At 38.8% G+C, this 22991-nt stretch overlaps 1 protein-coding gene across 10 annotated transcripts in view; it reads right to left on the bottom strand.

Annotated features, from left to right (window-relative positions):
- The window catches only part of DNAH12 (dynein axonemal heavy chain 12), a 174806-nt gene that overhangs the window by 64690 nt on the left and 87125 nt on the right, over positions 1 to 22991 (bottom strand). For 9 of the 10 annotated variants that reach the window (XM_074198897.1, XM_074198898.1, XM_074198901.1 and 6 more), the window contains 12 exons: positions 22309 to 22564; positions 20167 to 20466; positions 19210 to 19388; positions 16927 to 17119; positions 13543 to 13704; positions 8677 to 8871; positions 7881 to 8014; positions 6264 to 6426; positions 3576 to 3656; positions 1596 to 1772; positions 408 to 539; positions 9 to 98 (listed from right to left, as the gene is read on the bottom strand). In XM_074198897.1, the coding sequence (XP_074054998.1) occupies positions 9 to 98; positions 408 to 539; positions 1596 to 1772; positions 3576 to 3656; positions 6264 to 6426; positions 7881 to 8014; positions 8677 to 8871; positions 13543 to 13704; positions 16927 to 17119; positions 19210 to 19388; positions 20167 to 20466; positions 22309 to 22564 (2062 nt within the window). Of the gene's footprint in view, positions 1 to 8; positions 99 to 407; positions 540 to 1595; positions 1773 to 3575; positions 3657 to 6263; positions 6427 to 7880; positions 8015 to 8676; positions 8872 to 13542; positions 13705 to 16926; positions 17120 to 19209; positions 19389 to 20166; positions 20467 to 22308; positions 22565 to 22991 lie in introns of those variants that run through there. The other variant, XM_074198906.1, reaches the window with a different exon arrangement.

Raw genomic sequence — 22991 nt, 5'->3', positions numbered from 1 at the left:
ATACTTACTGGAATGTTGTCCTTGTCATATTCTTTCAGGTCTCTTAGGAAATTCATATCTCCCAGTAATTTTTTGCTAGGACCCCAATAATCATAGATCTGTCATGAAAATTGAGAGACAGACATCATTTTAATGTTCAAATAGTCATTTACCCATCCAAGTCTCCTTAAACTCCCAACACAGCAAACCCACACTGACATGACTCCTGCCCTTCACATGTATTGACACTTTGCATTCCCTTTGGACACATCAATTTATCTTCAAAAGAATTTTCTTGGAACTTCAGCATAAGGACTTAATTCTTTAAGTTAAAACCTCAGAGTCTGTCATGTTGGAAAGCTTGCCCTTCTTGCACATCAACTAAGCTTATCTTGAACCCTTAGATCCAGTCCATCTCCCCTGGTTACCTTGCCTCCGGTGCCTGCAGGGTCGGTGATTCTCTCTGGCTTTATGTCTTTCATAACACAAATAGCTGCCATCACAAGTTTGACTCCCGATGGAGGATTTTTCATGGACTTCACAATAGTGACATCAGCGGGCTAAATTGAAAGAAGACCAGGACATTTTCAAACATTGCTTACTCCTACAAGAGTTATTTGGGGGGCAGCAAGGTGGCACAGTAGATAGAGCACCAATCCTGGAGTCAGGAGGACCCGAGTTCAAATCCAGCCTCAGACACTTAATGATTGCCTAGCTGTGTAACCTTGGGCAAGTCACTTAACCCCATTGCCTTCAATTTTTAAAAAAGAAGAGTCATGTGGGACTTTCAGACAAATAAATGAAAAGAATCATGTTTAATATAATTATAATTATAATTGCATAGTTTACTAACCTTCTTAGGGAAGAATTCTGGAATTACAGAAAGAATGACCCAATGTACCAAGCCCTGGACCTATAATCAAGAAGGCCTGGGACCTCTGATGAGTTGAGTGACCCAGGACAAGTCACTTAACCCTTGTGTATCAGGCTACTCTGGGACCTAATCAACTCAGTCACAAAGGGGCTGCAATCTGAACTGGTGTTCAATGCCTTACATCGACAAAATCACAATTCCTTCAGGGAAGGGAGACTTAACAAAGGAGAATTTTGCAGGGAAATTGCTTAGGCCGACATTGATTGAGCCTCTGGATTTCTGAGGCAAAGAGGTATTCTGGGTATTTCTTCCTGGTAAAGAAAATGAGAGTCAAGACTCTACCAGGATATCATTGTCCAAAAAAGATTACTGCATATCCCCACCCTGACCCCTACACACAAGTCACTGTAGGAAGGCAGGATGGTAAAGTCAGAAGGGGGCTTGCCTTTTGAGTCAGGGAATCACTGTTTGTGGAACCGTAGAAAAGTCACTTCCCTGCTCTGTAAATTAAAGGGATTGAACCAGATGGCTCTTGAGGCTCTCTAAGAAGCTAGGGTCCAAGGACATAACCCAAAGTATCTGTTACCGGTTTTTAACCAGTTTCTTCACCTGTAAATGGGGTTGACCCTCACTGGGCTATTGGGAGGATCAGAGTAGAAAGTCTAATGTTCTTCACAAACACCAGCTGCCATTAGGATGGTTGTCATTGAGGTTCCCATCAGCCTGCCATGGTGCCTCTTACCTTTAGTGTGTCCAATGCAGAGAGGGCAGCTTCCAAGGCAGGGATGGCCTCTGCAAGGTCACTTTCACACTCATTTTTGAGGGCCTGGGCTTCTTCAGCCTTAGCAGTAGCAAGCTCCTCATCTATTTTCACAATCCTGCTTTTTGCTTCCACTTGGGCAGACTCTACCTCAATCACCTGAAAGCAACCAGGAAAAATCAGCTATGGACAAACAATGAAAGAAACCTCAAAAATGTTCATTTTTAACTAGAAAACCTAGAAACTTAAGCTCCTAAAGGGGCAGCTGGTGGTGCAATGGATATAGTGTCAGCTCTGGAGTCAGGAGAACCTGAGTTCAAATCCAACTTCAGACACTTAATAATTGCCTAGCTGTGTGACCTCGGGCAAGTCACTTAACCCCATTGCCATAAATAAAAAATTTTTTTAAAGATCCTGTAAAATGAAAAAAGGCAAGACTGTGTTGAATAAACTCTTTTCTTAGTAGTTCTGTCATTTTGTTGTTGTTTTTTTTCAAACTTTTATATGAGGCTTTAAGGTTTGCAGCCCATTTCACAACTTTGAAATTCAGTTCCAAAATGCTGGGCAATATGGATACTGACTTTTCCTTTGACTGGACCTGGGATTGCTGCAGTGAACTTCTGGTGAGGAAATTCTCCTAAGGCAGGTTGGCCCCTTCCTAGAGACTTCAGGTCTTCAAAAGTTTCCTGGTCACTGCCAGGGGAAGTGACCTGACCAGGATCACACAGTCACTAAGTGTCAGAGGCAGGACATGGACCCAGGTCTTTGTAAGTCTGAGGCCAGGCTAGCTCTCTCTCCTCTGTACCATACTTCCTCCAATAATATGACCTTATAAAAACACAAACACAAAACCATACGAAGTTTCTGAATTATTAGTCACAGCCCTTCTTTTATAGTTTTTTACTTTAATTGATTGAGAAGGCTGTCATCAAGAATGATGAACCTGACTGTAGGCTAGAGGGATCATATGATTCACTGGCATGAAATTTATCTATTTCTAGAAAGAAAAAAATTCCAAAGGGAAGGTGTGAGAGGTTAGCTATAAAATAGGAAGAAAAGAGTGGGGAGGTACCTTGTCTCTGGGAAGATGAGAATGTCAACTCTACTTTGATACAAAGACCCATTCCCCCTTCTCAGTAGTGGTGTGCCAGTACCCTCAAGGCTCCCTGCATGATTGCTTAAACAAACTCTTACTTCGTACTACTAAGTACTGGGGCAGCCAGGTGGTAAAGTGGATAGAGTGCTGAGTCCAAAATAAAGAAGACTCATCTTCCTGAGTTCAAATCCAGTCTCATTTATTAGCTATGTGACCCTAAGCAAGTCATTTTACCCTGTTTGCCTCATCTGAAAAATGAATTGGAGAAGAAAATGATAAACCATTATCCAGTATCATAGCCAAGAAAACCCTAAATGTGGGGCAGCTAGTGGATAGAGCACCGGCCTTGAAGTCAGGAGTACCTGGGTTCAAATCTGGCCTCAGACACTTAATAATTACCTAGCTGTGTGGCCTTGGGCAAGCCACTTAACCCCATTTGCCTTGCAAAAATCTAAAAAAAAAAATAAAACAAAACAAAAAAACCCTAAATGTGGTTACCAAGAGTCAGACACAAGCAAAGGGTCTCCTGTTCTTGCCATGCTCCCATAGGACCTCTAGGCTTTTCCATCAATCCTGCCACTAAACCCTCCTATATGTGATGTCTCCCCCAATTAGAGTATGAGTTCCTAGAGTGCAGATGCTATCTTTTTCTATTTTTCTATCACCAACACTTAGCAGAGTGTTGGTATATGGTAAGCACTTTATGGTTTGACTTTATTTTTAATTCTTTCCTTCAGGGATGATAGCAAAAACTTGGAATTATGTTCAAATCCGATAGAGATGAAATTGTTAATTTGCAATTCAGGTCATACAAACTAGTGATATCAGTGAAGCCTGCAACACCTGAAAATTCAAGAGAACCATACCTTCATCATGTTGGCATTTTCCACTTTGGCCTCTTCCAGTTTGGGTTGTAACTCAACTAGTTCTAGCTTCATCTCACCAACCTAAACAAACATGATGTGGTAACATTATATCTTGACTGCGTTGGAAGCAGGCCTCAAATAGAGTACATAGCAACTGAAACTTTTTTCCCATTGATTTTCTTTATATATATATGTATATATATATATATATATATATATATATATATTATGCATATATATAATATATATAGTATATTTTATTTTTCCCCAATTAAAAATTAAAATCATTTTCTGGGAGTTTCAAATTCTGCCCCTCCCTACATTCCTCCCTGAGTAAGCAATTAGAGGTTAAACATCCATGTGCAGTCATGTTACATTTCCATGTTAGTCATTTTGTATGGAAGGAAGGAAGGAAGGAAGAAGGGAGGGAGGGAGGAAGATAGATGCTTCAGTCTGCTCAATGTCAGTTCTTTTTCTGGAGATGAATAGCATAGCAAGTGAAACATGAATAGATAAGGAGGAGGTTCCTTTGAGTCCCCTCCAGATCTCAGGTTGTACTATTCATCTATTCATTTAAGTTGACTGTAAGGTCTCTGAGTGCAGGGGTTATTTAGGGTACGTGCTTACCAAATATTAAATAGGACAGCTGTGTGGCAAGCCTGTGTTTATATAGGGTTTTAGGCTCTTATCTTTTTAAAAATCTTTCCAATATAAAGTATTCTATGTAGTCTTATGCATGTTTGCTGTCTCTGCTTATGGAATAGAAGCTCCCTGAGGTCAGGGACTGTCTCACTTTGGGACATTGTAAGAACTTAATAATGGGAAATTGACTAATTGCTTGAAAGTGTTTGTTGTCTTAAAAACATTCAAACAGAAAAAACGAAACAGAAGAGGTCAAATGAAAAGGAATGCATCAAGTTCAAAAGACTAAAATATTCAAAAAGCAAAGTCTCTTTTTTTCTTTTTGTCACATGGATAATATGAAAATATGTTTTGTCTGACTTTCCATGTATAATTATTAGCATACTGCTTGCCTTCTCATTGAGTGAGGTGAGGAGGGAAAAAATTTGGAAGTCAAAACAATATTTAATGAATGTGGAAAATAAATAAAATCACATGCTATATAAGAAATTTTTTAGGAAATCAATTTCTTAGATATTCGGAAGAAGAAAAGAAACCTATCACAAGGTCGTCCTTTATTAAGCAGATATAGATATAGCCTGAAACATATCATGTCCTCTGAAATGGAACCACAAAGCCAGATGAAATTTTATTAGACCTTTGACACTTATCAACAATGACCCCAAGACCCCAAATATTGCAGCTTTTGACCATCCCTACAATGCTTTACCTTCTCACCTACATCTCTCAAAATCCCTAGTTTTCTTCAGCTCAAGTACCATGTCCTAAACAATTCTCCGAAGCTATTAGTAATCCCTCCCTAAAAATTACCCCAAATTGATTTGCATCTATATGGGATTTAACTATTCATGTATTTATTATTCACCACCCTTCCCCAGTGTTTTTTTTTAATCTTTATATTCCCAGGGCCTGGGACATAATGGGAATTTAATAAATGAATTGATTGATTTTTAATGATTTCATAAATCCATCTGTGCAGCTACATATGGTAAGCTATAAAAAATACTACTAAACATCCAAACTCCAATGAAAAGATTTCTGACATAACTAAAGGAAGTTCCTCCTGCTACTATTTTTCATACATAAGTCATTCTACTTCTTCCCATGTCTGGGACAGTTTTCCTAAGGGATGGTCTTGTGGATACTGGAAGTACATGCAGTTTCTGACTGATTGAGAGACCTTGCAGCTGTGGCTCCTCAGACACCTACCAGTTAGATGGGGCATTGGGAGAATGGAGGACTTCAAGAGACCTCTCTAAAACTACAAATATGGGAGCAGCCAGCTACCCTTAAAACCCTGACAATAGCTAAGAGTAGACTCTGCTGGGGTAGATCTCTCTCTCTCTCTCTCTCTCTCTCTCTCTCTCTCTCTCTCTCTCTCTCTCTCTCTCTCTCTCTCTCTCTCTCTCATCCTGGTTGAGTGGTGGTCTTATCTGATTCCCAGCCAAAGAGCCTCTTTATTCTTGTGTGTTCTTTTGTTTATGCTACTCTGTAGAGTTTCCCCCAATTTCTGTTTACTTTTTACTTTGGTGATGAAGTATACTAGCTTTGGAGATGGCCTTCTGAGTATCTAGAGGTTGGTGAGACAGAACTATACTGGCAGTTTACACTAAGTATAGACCCATCCTTGAAAACAATTAGGCAGGGAATAATTTATTCTGGCCTCCAAAATATTATACTCCTAGACTATCATTATTTAAAGGACATTATTTTACCCTAATAGCCCTTTTGGAGATGGGAGCTAAGGAGAGATGGCCCAATCATACTCTTCCAGATCCTGCCTACTCCATCCCCAACGTCTTCTGACAGTGATACAAGCCCTCCCAGTCCTCTCCACAAAGGTAAAAATGACAGTCTTCCTTGGAGAAAAGATGATCCAGTATCTAGCTTAATTATTTATGCCATATGCAAACCAGATATATCTTTATGTTAGATGATCATCCACATGGTAATAAAATACTATCAGAAAGTAGTAATGATTGTCCTATCCTGAGGTTCCCTCCTTCCCACCCTTTGCTGCCATTCTTAAGAAGTCAATGATTTTACCTGAGATTCAGCAAAAGCTAATTTATCAAGCCCATTGGTGTATCTGAATTTGGCTTTCATGACAGCTTGGCGCTTCTGAGTCAAAAGAAGCCGGAATGCTGCAATCAATTCCAGGTACGATGTAGGAGTCACATAGTTATGTCGTCCCAAGTCTTGCAAGAACCTAAAATGGAAGTAGATAACATGCCCAACTGGTCTTGCTAGGTTTCACAAAGCAAGAGAGAGTCAATCAAGTATTTATCAAGAACCTTCTGTAGGGGTGGCTAGGTGGTACAGTGGATAAAGCACTGGCCCTGGAGTCAGGAGTACCTGGGTTCAAATCCGGTCTCAGACACTTAATAATTACCTAGCTGTGTGGCCTTGGGCAAGCCACTTAACCCTGTTTGCCTTGCAAAAACCTAAAAAAAAAAAAAGAACCTTCTGTAGGCCAACATTTGCTATGTGTTGGAGATTCAAAAACAAATATTAAACATGTGAACTTAAATGTGTTTTAAATTATGATGCCTATTCAGAAAATGTAAAAGGGTAGAATCAAAAAGGATGTAGGTCATGAGTTTACAATGGAACATACTCTATATGCCTTTGTGGTTTTCCTCTAGGTCTAGACAATTTTGCAAGTGCCTGTATCAACCAACTCGAGGGGCAATGTAAGGTGAGATATGAGAATGACAAGGGGACAGACAGACAGGGAAACAAACCCACCTCACTACTCTAGCTGAGTCTAGCTGGAAACCACCTAATCACAAACCTTAATGTGCTCTCCGCCATGATCAGAATCAACTTTAATAGTCAATAATCAGTAAATAAATATCTGTTTAGTACCTAGCATGTGCCAGAAACTTGCAAAGGATCTTTTTAAATAAGGAACCAACCCAACACCATCTATTCACTTCATCTACCATCACATCTTCACCATCATTAGTCACTTTAGATTTGCTCTACGTTCAGTATCTCATTGAGTCTCTAGTCCAATGAAGTAGAATCCTCAGGAATTATGACTCCCCCTTTATAGATGAGGAAACTGAGGCTCAAGGGAGATAAATAGGAAGTAGCCTTATATGGTGGAAAAAGCATTGGTTCTGAAATCAAAGAAATCCTTACTCTTCTACTTACTATGGGTGATCTTAGGCAAGACACTCAAGTTTCTCCATTTGGAGAACACAAGAGTTCGACTACTGACATGTAACCTCCCTCTCCTAGGTCTAGATTGTAGAGCCTATGAGGCTGATTCTGGAAGAAATAACAAGGGACATGACTCTAATGAAATGTGACATATAACATGACAGGGAAATGATTTCTCAAGGCAAAAATAGGGGCTAAAAATGCATGGTTCAACCTTCTAGTCTCTACCCCATATATTAGGCTGAGTATGGGACATCCACTTAGGAAAGTGGTTGAACTTCATGCATGGTGTTCTGTTTTGTTTTTTTCATCTCCCAAAGGAGATCAATACAAGAGGATCAAAATTTTAAAAATAACAAGCAAGATCCTAAAAAGATCTGAACAAAGTAAAACGCAGACATATACATAAAAAAGAATTTCTAAATCTTTCAAAGGGTTATGAACATTATAAATATATAAAGAATTACTATCATTTTTTGAAAAATGTTACTGAACCTTGCTGAGAGATCCATAATGGACGTGTGGAAGTGTTTGCAGATTGGAACCACTTCTCGCCTCTCAATATCTGTGAGATCCAAAGTTTCCAAGAATTTAATGGCCACACGTTCCAAGGCATCTTCAGGCCATGGCTGAGAAAGTCATCAGATGAAATGTAAGAATTTCTATTCTTTTACTATTAAAAAGCAGCAATCTCTAAGGCTGTTCATTTTAGCAAGCCATTCATTGAGCATCTACTTTGCAGCAGATACTGCTCAAGGTCCTGGACCACAAGTCAAAGAACAGAAATAAGACAGTCTTTGATCTCCTCAATCAAGTCACAGGAGGTATAGAGACAAAAATGACAGTCTCTCCTTTCAAGGAACCTGCATTCTTCTGGGGAGATATAAGTACAGAAATAAGTTCATAAGAGCTAATTTACTCCTCCAGGAGATACTTGGACAAAAAAGAATAAAAAATAATTGCTCTCAAAACATTTTTCTACATAAACATTCTATCCACATCTTTGAGAGTAGAGACTGTTTAGGTTTTGTCTTTGGATTAAAGCACTTCTCACAATCTCTGACACATAGTAGGTGCTCAATAAATGGTCACCAAATGAATGAATTGCTATTAACCAGCTCTTCTAGTACAAATCACAATGTAAACTAATGGAAGAAGACTTAGTTCAATTCAAAGTATTTGGGAGCTAAGTTCGAGAACATGGAAATGCTGGAAAGTCACTAACTTTTTCGTCAATGACAAAATTCTAAGTTTGTTGCCAAAATGAAATAAAATCAATCTATTGACAAACCTGGAACCAATCAATGGTACAGCAATTGATTAGGGATGGGAACTGCCTCAAGCGATTTCGAAAAGCATCACCAATAGGACTGAAGGCAACGACAACATGGAGATTGTTTCGGCACTGATTCACAAAGAAGGCAAACAGAGACAAGGGACTGAGTTCGCCATGTTTGATGCCAGCTTGGGCTGCTGGTCGAACACCCTATGGAGCAGAAGAAGAGGAAAAATTCACTAAAAATGAAAAGCATTATTAAAGGTTGAAAATTATCTTCAATAAATGTGTTCATCTGATGCTAAGCTAGACGAGTAGTACCAGAAGTGTACACCCTAACAGAAACATGGGGGTGGATGGTCAACCTTAATGAACTTGCTCATTCCATCAGTGCAACAATCAGGCACAATTTGGGTGTATCTGCAATGGAGAATACCACCTGTATCCACAGAAAGAACTGGGGAGTTTGAACAAAGACCAAATACTATTACCTTTAATTTTTAAAAAAATTGTTATCTTATTATATAATTTTGCTCTCTCTTATACTTTATTTTTCTTCCTTAAGGATATGATTTCTCTCTCATCACATTCAACTTAGATCAATGTATACTATGGAAACAATGTAAAGAGTAACAGACTGCCTTCTGTGGGGGGGGGGGAAGCAAGACAGGGGAAATTGTAAAACTCAAAATAAACAAAATCTTTCTAAAATAAAAAAAAGAAATGTGTTCATCATTCTTTTTCTTTCCAAACATCCTCTGAAACTGGACATTGTCTATGTTTACTTCAGACAAAAGGATGTTTATGGTCTTATCTCTCAATGTAATTTCCAGTCCCGTGATTCTATGCATCAGTCAGGCTATGCCAGGTATTTTGCTGAGCAATTGAATAGAGAAACAAAAGCAACTCTACCTTTGGTTTCCAATGATGACCAAAACACCAACAATGGTCAATAAAGAAAACTACAGAAGATAAAAACAAGAGGAAGAAGAGGAGGGAGGGGAGGAGGAGGAGAAAAGGAAGAGGAGAAGTAGAAGAAGGGTGAGAAGTTGATTTGTGCAACCAATTTCCAAACAGTCCCTGACCCTTCCTGAAGAGTAAGTATAATGGAAAAGAGCCCTGGATTTAAGTCAGAGGACGTGAGCCTAATTTAGCTCACTACCTGGGTATAATCATTAAACCTGTTGGGCCTCAGTTTTCTCACCTGTAAAATGGAGGGGTTGGACCAAATGGCATCTGAGGTGCCTCTCACTGGAGATCCATCATCCTAAATACCTGCTGTCTGAACCAGGACTTCCCCTTCCTACGGTCATAGAGCAGCCATTACAGAAAGGGGCCTTTGTCTCTATTGCCATCTTCATCATGGAGTGGGCTTCTCCAGGTATTCTGGGAGGATGGATACTGGGGTCTGGAGGTTAGTGGAGCACATTGGGTCCACCGGCCTTGAGTGACTAAAAAGTGACTCTGGATTCAAGGCACAGTGATAGTCCCACTAAAGTCTGCTCCTTCCTCAATCTCCCCTGATAGTTTTCAGAGGTAATCTCCAACATACACAAGTTGAATTATTCTTTTACTTTAATTCATCCACAATAAATTCACACAAGGACAATTTAAATCCATTTGCCTAAAGCTCCATTAAGAGGACAGGGAGGATCTTACTTAGCACAGAGTAGGCTAGGGAATTTCCTGAGATTTCAGTGCCATTAGGAGCTTGGGGATGAAAATCTCCCCCACCCACCAAGGTCAGTGCCTTCTCATGTTGAACAATCAGAGCACCACCAAGAAGGCAAGATGTGAATTCTGGTCTTGTCAATCCTGGGTTGCCTTCCATAGTAACTACTTAAAAGGTCTTGAATTTAAGTCAGTTACCAGTTCATCTATTAGATTTGCACTTATGCATCTTTTCATGCTAGAGATTGCTCCCCTTTCACTTTTGGCCTTGGTCTACATGCAGAATACCAAGATACTTTCAGGAAGCAAGCTTCACGTTCACTATATCTGAAGTGTACCTCAATTTATAACCAAATCAGGTTTCTCTACATGGGCACATCCTGCACAGATGGAACACCAGGGCATTAAAATTGTATCTTGTTCTGAACCCCCACTCCTAGTCAGTATGGTAAGTGGCCATGATAAAGGGACAAAAGCAGAAAGTAAGATTGCAAGGAGGAACCTAGAGAATCCATAAAACTATCACAAAGATCAAAGGAGCATAATTTACAAATTACATCCTATATTAATCAAAAACCACATCCTGCTAAATCAAGAGAATCATACAGGTGCTACTATGAGGAACTTCTGATATGTTAAATCTCAGACAGAAGACCAGCAGATTGCCAAAAAGTCTGATAATTTTGAGAGTGTGTATGGACATGTTCATTTTAAAGCTTAAATGATAACTTTAAAATGATTTAGCTATGTTATTAAGTTAACCCCAAGGTTTAACAAAAAATTCTATAAAAAGGAGACCCTGAACTCCTTCCCCCAAAACTGTTTCCATCTCCCCTAAGGGTTCATACTGCAGTGTTCCCAACTCTAATGTGTGGTTCTGTGAGTAACTCTTTGTGACTCTGCCCCTCCTCATTCTCCTCCCTATCACTGCCTTCCTTTTTGTAACATATGATTCACAGTCCCACACCATCTACCTTTGTAAACTTTCCAATGTTTGGCTCTATATCTTCTGTGACCCTACATTGTCTATGCCTATTTGAAGTGAGATTGCAGCATCACTTCCCTTTACTATTGGGGTCTCCCAGAAAGTATACAAAGAACTAGACACACCACCTCCATTTCATTATTTCATAAATTAATTATTCATCCAACCAGCAACCGTAAGTATTATAGGAACAGAAAGGAGACAAATTTCAGATGATATTTATGTGGTCCCCACAGGCACCATCTAGAACCCCCACACACACACAAACATACACACTCTTTCTTCATGACCGCAAGGGTAGACAGAATCTTACTGTGATATCTACTAGTCAGGCCTCCATGGGATTGCTGCTCCCCATGATCACTTGCTACTTCCTCAATCTCAACATCTGGGAAATAATCAAGGGGGCTACCAAAGAAGAAAATGCTGGGTCATTCACATAGGGCTGTAATACAGTCCCTGCCTACCAGAGATCTTTTCTAATCCAGCAGCAGCTAGAATCTCCTTGTTTTATCCTTCTCTATATTTGGTGTTTATTTACATATTTTTATACAGAATTTTCAAGAATAGAAAAGATGATCCTTCTGTATCCTGCCCTGAGACCTCATTGCATTGTGGGCACCATGGTTTAAGAAGGGCTTAGATCAGCTGGAGAATCTGCAGAGGAATGCAGATAGCATAGTGAAAGGACCGAAGACCACGTTCTATGAAGATTTCCTGAAGTAGCTGGGCCAATTTTTCTTGAAGAGAAAGCTCAGGGAGGACATAGCAGCTGATTCCAAGTAGTTGAAGGACTGCCATATTGAAAAAGAATTCAAGCTTGTTCTATATGACAGGCAGAACCAAGTGCAACTGGAATATTTGCATTTTAAACTAGAAAAAATTTCCTAACAATCCTAGTTGTCCAAATGTGGAATTGGCTGCCTTGAGATGTGGCAAGTCCACCCTTTTTGAAAGTCTTTAAGAAGAGGCTGGAAGACCACTTGTCAAATGTGGCATGTGGGTATTTCTTTCAGTAAGTGTTGGATGCAAGGATGGCTGCCAAGGTCTTTCTAACTCCCAAATTCTGTACTATGTGAGCTTCACTTTCTATAAAAGAACATCAGCTCCCTGAAGACAGGAGGCTTTCATTTTTTTCTTGCTATCCCCACAGCCTAACAGCATCTAGCACATAGTAGGTACCTAATCAATCCCTGTTCACAGATGACATCATCTCATTCAGAACAGATTAGGAGCTAAGTGGAAGACAGAATTCCACATGAGTGATTGTGGCCGCTTTGAATGATGGCATTCATTTCATCATTTCATTGGTACAGTACTTGCAGATCTCCAGGATTAGTTTATGGTGATATCATATGATCAAAGGGCGTTGGTACTGTCAAACTCTAATAAATGGGGCTAATCTGTACCAAAAAAAGGATTCCTGCAGGCTGCATATGATTTAGTTTTAAAATGTAGTATTATTCATGCTTTATTGTATTTTTCATTTATTTTGTTAAATATTCACTTATTATATCTATATCTGGTTTGGACCATAAGAGAAAACTGTGAGCCAGAAGTAGTCCACAGGTCCCGTTCTAACACCCCTGTCCTAAATTGATCTAGATTTCAGCACTTACATTTTCTCCTATCTATATAACAATAAACAAATAAAAACTATAAAATAATTAAAATAGATCTTTTTTTATTCATAAAACATAGTAAACAAGGTTAAACATGTGAGATGAGTTTTCTATTATCACAAACAAAATTTCACATTTAATATCATGTCTCAGAGAAGTGTTTCTTAATCTGGTTTCCATTAATTAGCTTTTTAAAAATTAATTTGATAGTTATTTCAATATAATTAGTCTGCTTAGCAGTTCTATATTTTTTAATTTACCAATTTCATCAAAGGAGTTCATGATTTTGAGGTTAAGAAATCCTGTCTTAGGACAACATCTAAATTAAGTTAAGACCTACAATGAATTCACTTCTTGGGGCAGTTAGGTGGTGCAGTGAATAGAGCACCAACCCTGGAGTCAGGAGTACCTGGGTTCAAATCCGGTCTCAGACACTTAATAATTACCTAGCCATGTGGCCTTAGGAAAGCCACTTAACCCCATTTGCCTTACAAAAAAAAATTTAAATTTTAAAAAATTTAAAAAAATAAATTCATTTCTCCATCTTTCAATTCAACAAACTCTCTAGAGACTGTATTGTCAGAATATGAAAACTTGCCATACCTCCATCACTTCCTGTTTTTCATCTGCTGCAAAGATGTTTGGGACTTCTCCAGTATTGAGAACACTGTCAATATCCTCTAAGAATGCTTCCTCCTTGATCTGTGTGTCTGTGATGAGAAACACTGTCTTCAAGCCCTTCATTCCAGCACTCCTCAAGAGGTTCTAAAAAAACAAAAAGTAGTTTAGAAGGCAATCCAGAAAGAATATGATGCGATCGATACATGAGTTTTTCACTCTACCATCACTTTCTAACATCAATCCAAGGAACATAGATTTAGAACTGGAAGGATCCTCAAAGGAAACTAAGACCCAGGGAGGTTAAATGACCAATATCATCATCATTATCATCATCATCATCACCACTTTTAGACCCCAATAGACATTTCTCAAGGTAAAACAGTCACTCAGAAATCACGATAGCTACATTCCCAGTTAGAGAATGGTGACAAGGAAATCAGCTATTATTACTTTGAATTCATTTTTTGATTTTTTTATAGGATTAAAGCCAAACTAATATAGTCTTTTAAATCTATAGGTTTAGTGAATAGATGGATTGAAATGACTTTGCCATTTAGTAGCAGATTATTTAGAAGAAAAAAATCATGAGATTATAAGATTTTTCAAAAGACTGAATTCCCCTTTCCAATAGAAAAGTGGGGACTGAGTAGAAAGCAACCTTTCTTGGGGCAGCTAGGTGGCACAGTGAATAGAGCATCAGCCCTGGAGTCAGGAGTACCTGGGTTCAAATCCGACCTCAGACACTTAATAATTACCTAGCTGTGTGGCCTTGGGCAAGCCACTTAACCCCATTGCCTTGCAAAAAATCCTTAAAAAAAAAAAAAAGTAACCTTTCTGACAGTTATAGAAAGGTTAGTCAAAGATTCCTCTTTCCAGTCTTAGTGGATAAGCAAACTTTTTTTTCCCTGAGCTGAAGTCTAAGTTGATTAATGGACTCTTCTAAGGCTGAAGCCTGGGGTGGGGCAGGGAGAGAACCACTCACTACAAGTTCCTCTTTCCCATACACTTTCTGGTTATAAAGGCAACACCTTCAGGAGAGGACTTCTGGGAAAGCATTAAGAAAGTCTGGGAGAAGATAATTCATCAGGTGACCTGCCTTCTTCAACTGAATTACGTTCAAAACAAGTTTCTATCAGTTTTTATTCCTCTTTTTTTTGCTAGAAAAATCAGCTCCATAAGTCACTTTATCACTTAATAAACAGATCACATAAATCACTTAGTAACTTTGATCTCAATTTTCTTTTTATTTCAGATAATTTGGGGGCAGCTGGGTCAAGCAGTGGATAGAGCACTGGCCCTGGAGTCAAGAGGATCTGAATTCAAATCTGGTCTTAAGACACTTAATAATTATCTAGCTATGTGACCTTGGGCAAGACATTTAATCCCACTGCCTTGAAAAAAAAAAAAAGGATTATTTCAGATTTTTTTTAATAGTTGACACCCCAGATGGAACTTGAGGAAATGACTTCCATAAATGGTCCTCTCCAGGGAATTTCCCTGAGAACTTTCTAGTCATTGAGAGACGTCTAAGAGGAACATCTTGAAGGCCAGGAATCTCCTCAGTACAGAACCTAAGGAAACCACCAGACCACCAAATTTTTAACTCTGCAGAAATTGTTTACAGCAAATTAAAAAAAAAAATTTCACATTTACTTTGCAGAACAAAAGGGTTAGATTTTTTTTTTTAAGAGGACAGTGTTGGGGTGGCTAGGTGGCGCAGTGGATAAAGCATCGGCCCTGGAGTCAGGAGTACCTGGGTTCAAATCCAGTCTCAGACACTTACTAATTACCTAGCTGTGTGGCCTTGGGCCCCGTTTGCCTTGCAAAAAAAAAAAAGAGGACAGTGTTTCTGTTTTACAAATGTAGAATTTACAAAAAAGATAAATGCTGAAAATTATCTTTGCATGTAATTGAAAAATAAAAGAAAATGACCAAAAAAAGGAAAGAAAAAAGTTCCTTACTAGAAGATTTTCCCCTGGGGAAGAAAAAGTTAGAATCTTACCTGGCTCCTGTTGATAAATATACAACTCCCCCAGCCACAGGACTGCCATAAGTTGTATATTAAATATTAAATAAGATCCTAATTTCAAACTCTCTTAGAGAAAACCTGGGAGAAATTTGAACTGATTTAGTAGACTATTATATGTTCTATGTGTGTCTGTTTTGTGAATGATAGAACTAAGTTTAGGAATGGTGGGTTTCTTGCTTCAGGGAGAAAGGGATCTTTTATAATTAGGATAATCTGTAAGAGAATAGGAAAACTCTGCTATCTTCTTTGTGTTTCGTGCTAATCCATGTAGTCTAATAAGCCTGAGGAAAAAGAGTGGAAAAAAAAAGTCTTCAAGAAAGTCTTGCTTTTCTCACTCTTTCCAATACTAATCAATTGGAAGTTGCAGATATGAAAGACAAATAATAATAATAATAATAAGAGAATAAATTTGCTATTCTCTACTGGAAAATTCTACACAAAAATTAACAGATCAGTTATTCCATATTAAAAGAACTTCAAAATGACTGGAAATTGATAATGAAGCTCTTTGAATTTTTTGAATGCATTTTGAATTTTAAGGATTGTTTTATTAATCATAGAATATATTCAGGAGAGATTTGGGGAAAAATAAATTCAGTTAAATTAAAGGGTTAAAATACAAAAAACTTAGAAATTAGCACAGGAGAAATTAGAATAAAACTCCATGATTTTAAATAATTTCCCAATTCAGAATTTTAAAAGGAACTAATTTTCTAAGCCCCAGGCAGTTTCAGTTAGTCACCTCTGAGTCAAGTTTTGAGACTCACTTATGAACTGGTTTAAACTTTAGTGCAAATTAAAGGTACACTTTAAAATGGTACTTAATTCTGAGTCTGGTTTTCAACTCAAGTCTTCCAACTCCAGACCCAATGCTCTATCTACAATGCCACTTGGCTATTTCTTTGATTTATTTTTTATTTTATAAAATAACCTTGTTTCATAGATGATTTTAGTTAGGTACCTCCCTTTTAGGCATAAGATTAAAATATGTCTATGTTTTAAAAAAAACTGTACTTAAAGTTGGGACAAATTTATTGCAGGAAGGAAAGGTGAATTTTTATTATCAGAAGGCAGAAAAGGAAAATTTTAGGCCAATTTTTATTCCAAAAGAATAAGAGAGCTGGAATTTATTTGCCCTTCTGTTGCTTACTGCTTTTAAGCAATCAAAGGAATTTGTTTTGAAATCATGGAGCAAGTAAAAGTGGTTGAAATAATAAGCTGTAATAAATTGTTTAGATAAATTGGAAACAGTTTTTCACTCGTGACTTATAACTCTTCCAGCTGGCTTTCCAATCCATATGTTTTCTTATTGATAGAAGACTTTAAAATTATTTTACCTTGAGGTCATCTCTCCATTCATTCATCCCATAGCTTTTAGAAATTTCTGGTTGAAATAACTGCATTTTTGCCATAGATGTGGCAAGACGGGTCATAGATTGGCGGCCACTTCCTCCCAGACCAACCAGCAAAGCATTTCCACCAGACTGCTTCAGGATACGGCAAATTCGAGACAGGTGTTCCAACACATACCTGCCACGGAAATATCAACAATGAAGTATGAGAATGTCAAGTAGAATGAAATAGTTTTATCACATAGCTATAGTTTACATATCTTAGAAGACTATTATCTATCCAATAAGAAGGTGACTGCTGATGATAAAAAAAAAAAAATACGAGTGTTAAAAAATGGTTTCAGTTGGATAATTTAGAGGCAAAGGAAAAAACAAATTAAAAGTTAGCTGTATGAGGGCAGCTAGGTAGTGCAGTAGAAGGAGCACCAGCCCTGGAGTCAGGAGTACCTGGGTTCAAATCTGGCCTCAGACACTTAATAATTACCTAGCCTGTGGCCTTGGGCAAGCCACTTAATCCCATTTGCCTTGAAAAAACCTTAAAAACAAAAGTTCACTGTAGAACAAGGATTCTAAACTCGGGTCTATGGACAGAATTCAGTAGGTTCATGAATTTGGATGTGGTAAAAAAAAAATTTACATCTCAATTCTGACTAATCTTTAACAGAAAAATCACTACAGAAAACTAGATCTTCCTTCAATTATTTAAAACTATATTCTGAGAAGGGGACCACATACTTTTTCAGACTGCCAAAGGACTTTATACTGTAACAACAAAGGTTAAAAAAAAAACTCTTGCTTTACAGAATACTTAGTAGGTGGCATTTATCCATTTTAAGAATTCTTTAGTCCATTAGTATTCTGTGATCTCATAGTTGTGAATGTTTCCTCCATAAGTACAAATTGCAACCTACCCATTTAGTATGCTTCTGGTCAGTTTTCTCATAGGATCAAAGCTATAGAATAACAATAATGATAATTTTTGTTCCATTGTTTTTAGTCATGTGTGACTCTCTGTGACCTCATTTGGGTTTTTCTTGGCAAAGATACTGGAATGGTTTGCAATTTTTTTCTCCAGTTCATTTTACAGATGAAGAAACTGTGGCAAATGAGGTTAAGTGATTTGCCCAAGGTCACACAGTTAAGGAAGTACCTGAGTCTAAATTTGAACTCAGGGTGAAGAGTCTTTCTGACTCCAAGTCTGGTGGTCTATCCTTTGTACCATTTTAGTTTCCCTGATACTATATTTATAGAATACTTTAAGGTTTATGAAATACTATCTAACTTGACTATCCCCAGGAGGGAGGCACAATTATAATCACCATTTTACAGATGAGGAAACAAAAGCAGGCAGAAGTCAAGTGACTTGCCCAGGGTCACACAACAGACGTCTAAGACTGATTGAAACTCGGGTCTTCCTGAGGTCCAGTGTTCTAACCTCTGGTCCATCTCACTGTTTCTAAGAACTGGAAGGAAAACTTTGAGGCTACTTGAGTCCAAGGCCTGAATTTTATAGACTAAAGAAACAAATTTAGATAAGCTAAGTTGGAGGGACAGAGAAAAAATGTGAAACTCAAAACCTTACAAAAAATGAATGTTGAAAACTATCTTCACGTTTAGTTGGAAAGATAAATAAATTTATTTTTAAAAAGAAAAGTAACTTGCCTTGTGTCCTATAGCTAGGAAGAGTGTAAAATGGCATTTGAATCCAAGTCTTACTGATTCCAAATTCAAAGCCCTATGCCCTAGTCCACTCCACCTTTCCTTCCACAGACAATACATTCAGTCTTTGGGAAGTCCTCCTCTATCTATTACTATGCATTTAATTGGCACCCATGCCAGGATCTAGGTCCTGGAGATGCAATGGACATCTAGGCCCTCAAGGAACTAAGGTGCTTATCCAGAGAAACTATAAGAAAAGAGATATGTAAATGCCAAAGAGATCCCCCAAAAAACTTTTCAGTTCATGGGCTGCCCTTCTGTTAGCTCTGGCTCTTGATGAGGACACATGTCACAAGAGCCCACTCTTTGCAATGATCACATTTGCATTTCCTTCAATTATGGCAAGACTAAACAAGAACAGGATTTACTGTTTGTTCATCAAACCCTCATTTATATTCTACTTTCTATTTAAAAATGGAGAATTCCTTTCCCCTACCAAAAGGATGATTGGAATAGCAATGGATAAATGAATCTAAAAAGGGTCTGGCAGCACCCAGGAGACCCTTAACCCTTGATAAGAGATTTAAGCCCTTGCCCCAATGACTGCACCTGAAAATGACAAGGTTCATTCTTGTCTTGTGAGTCTGGTTATACTCTTCCAAGCACACGTCCACTACGTCGCTGAATAGTTTGACATCAGGAATTTCTATGTAAATTCTTTCATCTCCTTCAAGATCTGGATTCATGTAATCACCAAATAGGAGACTTCTTAAATCTTCCTCTTTTACCTAGAATATCCAAGGGAGGAAATTTTAAAACTTTGAAATTTCAGAGAACAGCTAACATTTACCTATCCCTTGGTGGGTTGCAAGGCACCTGGACATACTTTAGCTCATTTTATCCTTGCCACAGCCCCAGAAGGTTGTTGTTGTTATCGTTATTATTATTATTATTTTTATTCCCATTTTAGAGAGGAGATTGAGACTAAAGGAAGTGAAGTGACTTGGCCATGGTCACAACAGCTAGTAGGTATCTGAGGCTGCATTTGAACTCAGGTCTTTCTAACTCCAAGGCCTGTACTCTGTGTGTTACAGCACCCTCTAGTAGCCTTTTACATACTTTTCATCCAACCAATGCATTCTTTTTTTTTTTTTTAAGGTTTTTGCAAGGCAAATAGGGTTAAGTGGCTTGCCCAAGGCCACATAGCTAGGTAATTATTAAGTGTCATAGACTGGATTTGAACCCAGGTACTCCTGACTCCAGGGCTAGTGCTTTATCTACTGCGCCACTTAGCTGCCCCTAACCAATGTATTCCTAAAGGAGTTCTCTTATCTTGACTAACTGTACTTTGGTATAATTGATTTTCTTTGAATCTGCTCTTATTTATTGTGTAAATTGTCCCTGGGCATCACTGGGCTGCTAGAGGGGACCAAGATGTAAAAAAGGATGTGAATTATATTTTTTTTCTTTCTCTTAATTTGGCACATAAATGAATCCTACTTGTGGAAGACCCAATCAGGCCAAATTGCTGCTTGGTGGTATCTCTGTAGCCAGACAACCCCTTACCCGGGCATTCCCCTGCCTCAGGTGCGTGAAGACAGTGTCGAAGTTCTCTTTGAACTGGTCCTTGATGACATTCCTGATCAATTGAAACAACCACTCTCTATCAGAGTCATCCACCAGTCGGTCATAGAACACCCGCAGGACCTCGTGGACAAAGAGCCGCACCATGGTGTGCTTGTTCTCCACCATGTCCCTCTCGATGAGCAGACAGCCCAGAATGACCCGGGAGAAATCCCGCAAGTTAAACGTGTAGTGAGACTTAGCTGGGGTGGGCAACAAATATTCCATGGACTGTTTATAGATCTTGAGATTCATAGAGGGGAAAAAAACATGAAGCAGAAATAGAATATTTGTTTATAACAAAGTGAGACTGACACTTAGCATATTGAGACACATTAACAAATTAATGATAATTAAAACAGCATATTGAGATTCATTAACAATTTGTATAATTGACATTTAGCGTATTGAGACATGAACAAAAATGCAATAAAAATAACTGATGTTTGTCAATATTTGTAATTCCTTTGATAAACATTTTCTGACTCTCACAACCATGTGAGGAAGAATCATCCTCATTTTATAGATGCAAAAACTGAGGTTGAGGGATATTTTAAGTGATTTATGAATGAATGAATGAATGAATGAATGAATGAATGAATGGAAATGTATTAAGTCTTACCATGAGACAGGCACCACACAAAAACAAACAAAAATAAAAATATGCTGGGCAAAGAGCTGCCATTCTAAGGTGGGAGAAGAGAACATGGTATGACACAGATAATGACTTGGTTTGGAAATAACTGAGAAGTTGAGGGAAGGTCTGATTCCAAACAAGTTAAGGTAAAAGGTCACACCTAGGAAGTATCTGAGACTGAACTGAATTCAGATCTTCCTGACCCCAGACCCAGAAATCTGAACTGAGAAACCTTGCTGGCTAATTTTACATATGAGGAAACTGAGACTCATTTGGATGTTGTTGTTTTACATTTAAGTGCTGGGCAGGCTAATCTTTCCCAGTGAGCTTATGGCCCTCCCCATGGCAATAAAGAAAGGGCCAAAATTCAAATTGTTTTTAAAAATTCAAGGCAGCAAATCAAAACAAGACCATATGGTGCAGTTTGACTTGTTTGGGGGCAGCTATTTACCACTAATGCAGGAATGGGAGGATTTCCTTAGCTCTTAATGACCACTGCTAACCCAATAAACCTAGAAGATTTTCTTTTCCTAGAATCGCGGTTCCAAAGTTCTCCTTCTCCTATGACCTAGCACTCAGTCCCTAAAGGATTTTTTTGGGCAGCCAATACTTATGCCATCATGGAATCATAGACTTGAAAGCTTGCAGAGACCCTTGGGCGTCACCATGTCCTACTGGTTAATTGACTTACCCAGGGTCACACAGCCAAAAAAGTATTTGAGGAAGGATTTGAACCTAAACCTTCTTGACTAGTACACATCCAGGCCCCTAACCACAATGGAGCACAGCCTCCTAAGAACTCTTCCTTGTACTTAAAAACAAAAAAGGGCAAGGTCTCTTCTAGAGTTAGAATTTTTTCAATACGGCCATAAGCATTAAGAGGATGGTTTAATGCCAGAGGCTAGAGTACTGTTTAATGAAGGGGAACAGTCAGATGAGAGATGAGGGCCAACAGGTCAAGGCATGCCAGGGGAGTAGGCAGTACCTGCCTTAGAGAGGAAGTGGAGGGGAAACTCTGACCCATGAAAGGGGCTCCACTGCCATGAGACTATGAGCATGGTGGTCCCAGTTTGGAAGAGAGGAAGACTGTATTATACCAAGGCATGGGCTGCCACGAGATATGGAAGGCAAGGAACAGGGATGGCTGCTACCATTTCCCAGGAGGAAATCAATGGCCAGAGACAAAGCCCAGTTAACTCCACACTAATTATGGTCCTTCTGACTAGTCTAATCAAGCCTACAGACAAGTCCCTGCTGCTAGTGGCAACCATCATCATCAATCATCTTTTATTAAGCACCTACTATGGGCCAGCTTTGTGCTAAGCACAAAGGACTTGCCTGCTGAAAAGGACAAAATGGCATCCCTCCTCCGGCCTGGCAGGGAGAAAGAACTATAGGAATCCAATCATCTATTCCAAGGGTTTTCTCATGTCCCACGAGTCACTCACCTCCATGGTTCCATGGACAATTTGGTTTCCAACAGCAAAGTACTCTGGTGTGAACTCACGAGTCCTTAGGTAGAAAGCTACGATGGTAGAGAAGATCCTAACCATGGTTTCATCACTGAAGGTGTTGATGGTGCAGACGTTAAAATGGCGGATGAATCGAGGAGTGACGGGATTCCTCCCCCCACCTGGTGGGCCCATGGCAGCAAGCAGCTGTATGTCGACCAGTACAATTTTAGTCGTGTCCTTCAAGTCATACCTTCAAAGCACACAAAAATGTCAAAATCCATCCTAAGTCTAACCAGACGTTGCCCCTTACCAAACAAAACACTGGATTCATTTCTCAACCACTCCCAAAATAAGGACATGTGAGCTGACTATTAAGTGGCTAGATTTATACGGCATTTAAAAGTTTACAAAGCACTCCACAGATCTTAACTCATTTGAACTTCCCAACAATCCCGAGAAAGAGGTGTTACTGTTGTTCTCATTTTACAGATGAAGTTAAGGGATTCAGCCAGGGTTACATAGCTAGTGTCTGAGGCAGAATCTGAATCTAGATCTTTCTGACTCAAATCTAGTCCCCTATGCTCCATGCTACACTGTCTCCTCAAAATGGAGCCAAGAATTACCCAATGATCAGAGTATGTAAACTGAGGTGGTGAAGATAGCAGAGGACCTGGATT

Source organism: Macrotis lagotis, chromosome 8 (assembly GCF_037893015.1).
Source record: "Macrotis lagotis isolate mMagLag1 chromosome 8, bilby.v1.9.chrom.fasta, whole genome shotgun sequence".
In the NCBI taxonomy this organism is placed as follows: Eukaryota; Metazoa; Chordata; class Mammalia; order Peramelemorphia; family Peramelidae; genus Macrotis; species Macrotis lagotis.
Note: the sequence above shows the minus strand (reverse complement) of the source record. Positions and strands in the feature narration are given on the sequence as shown.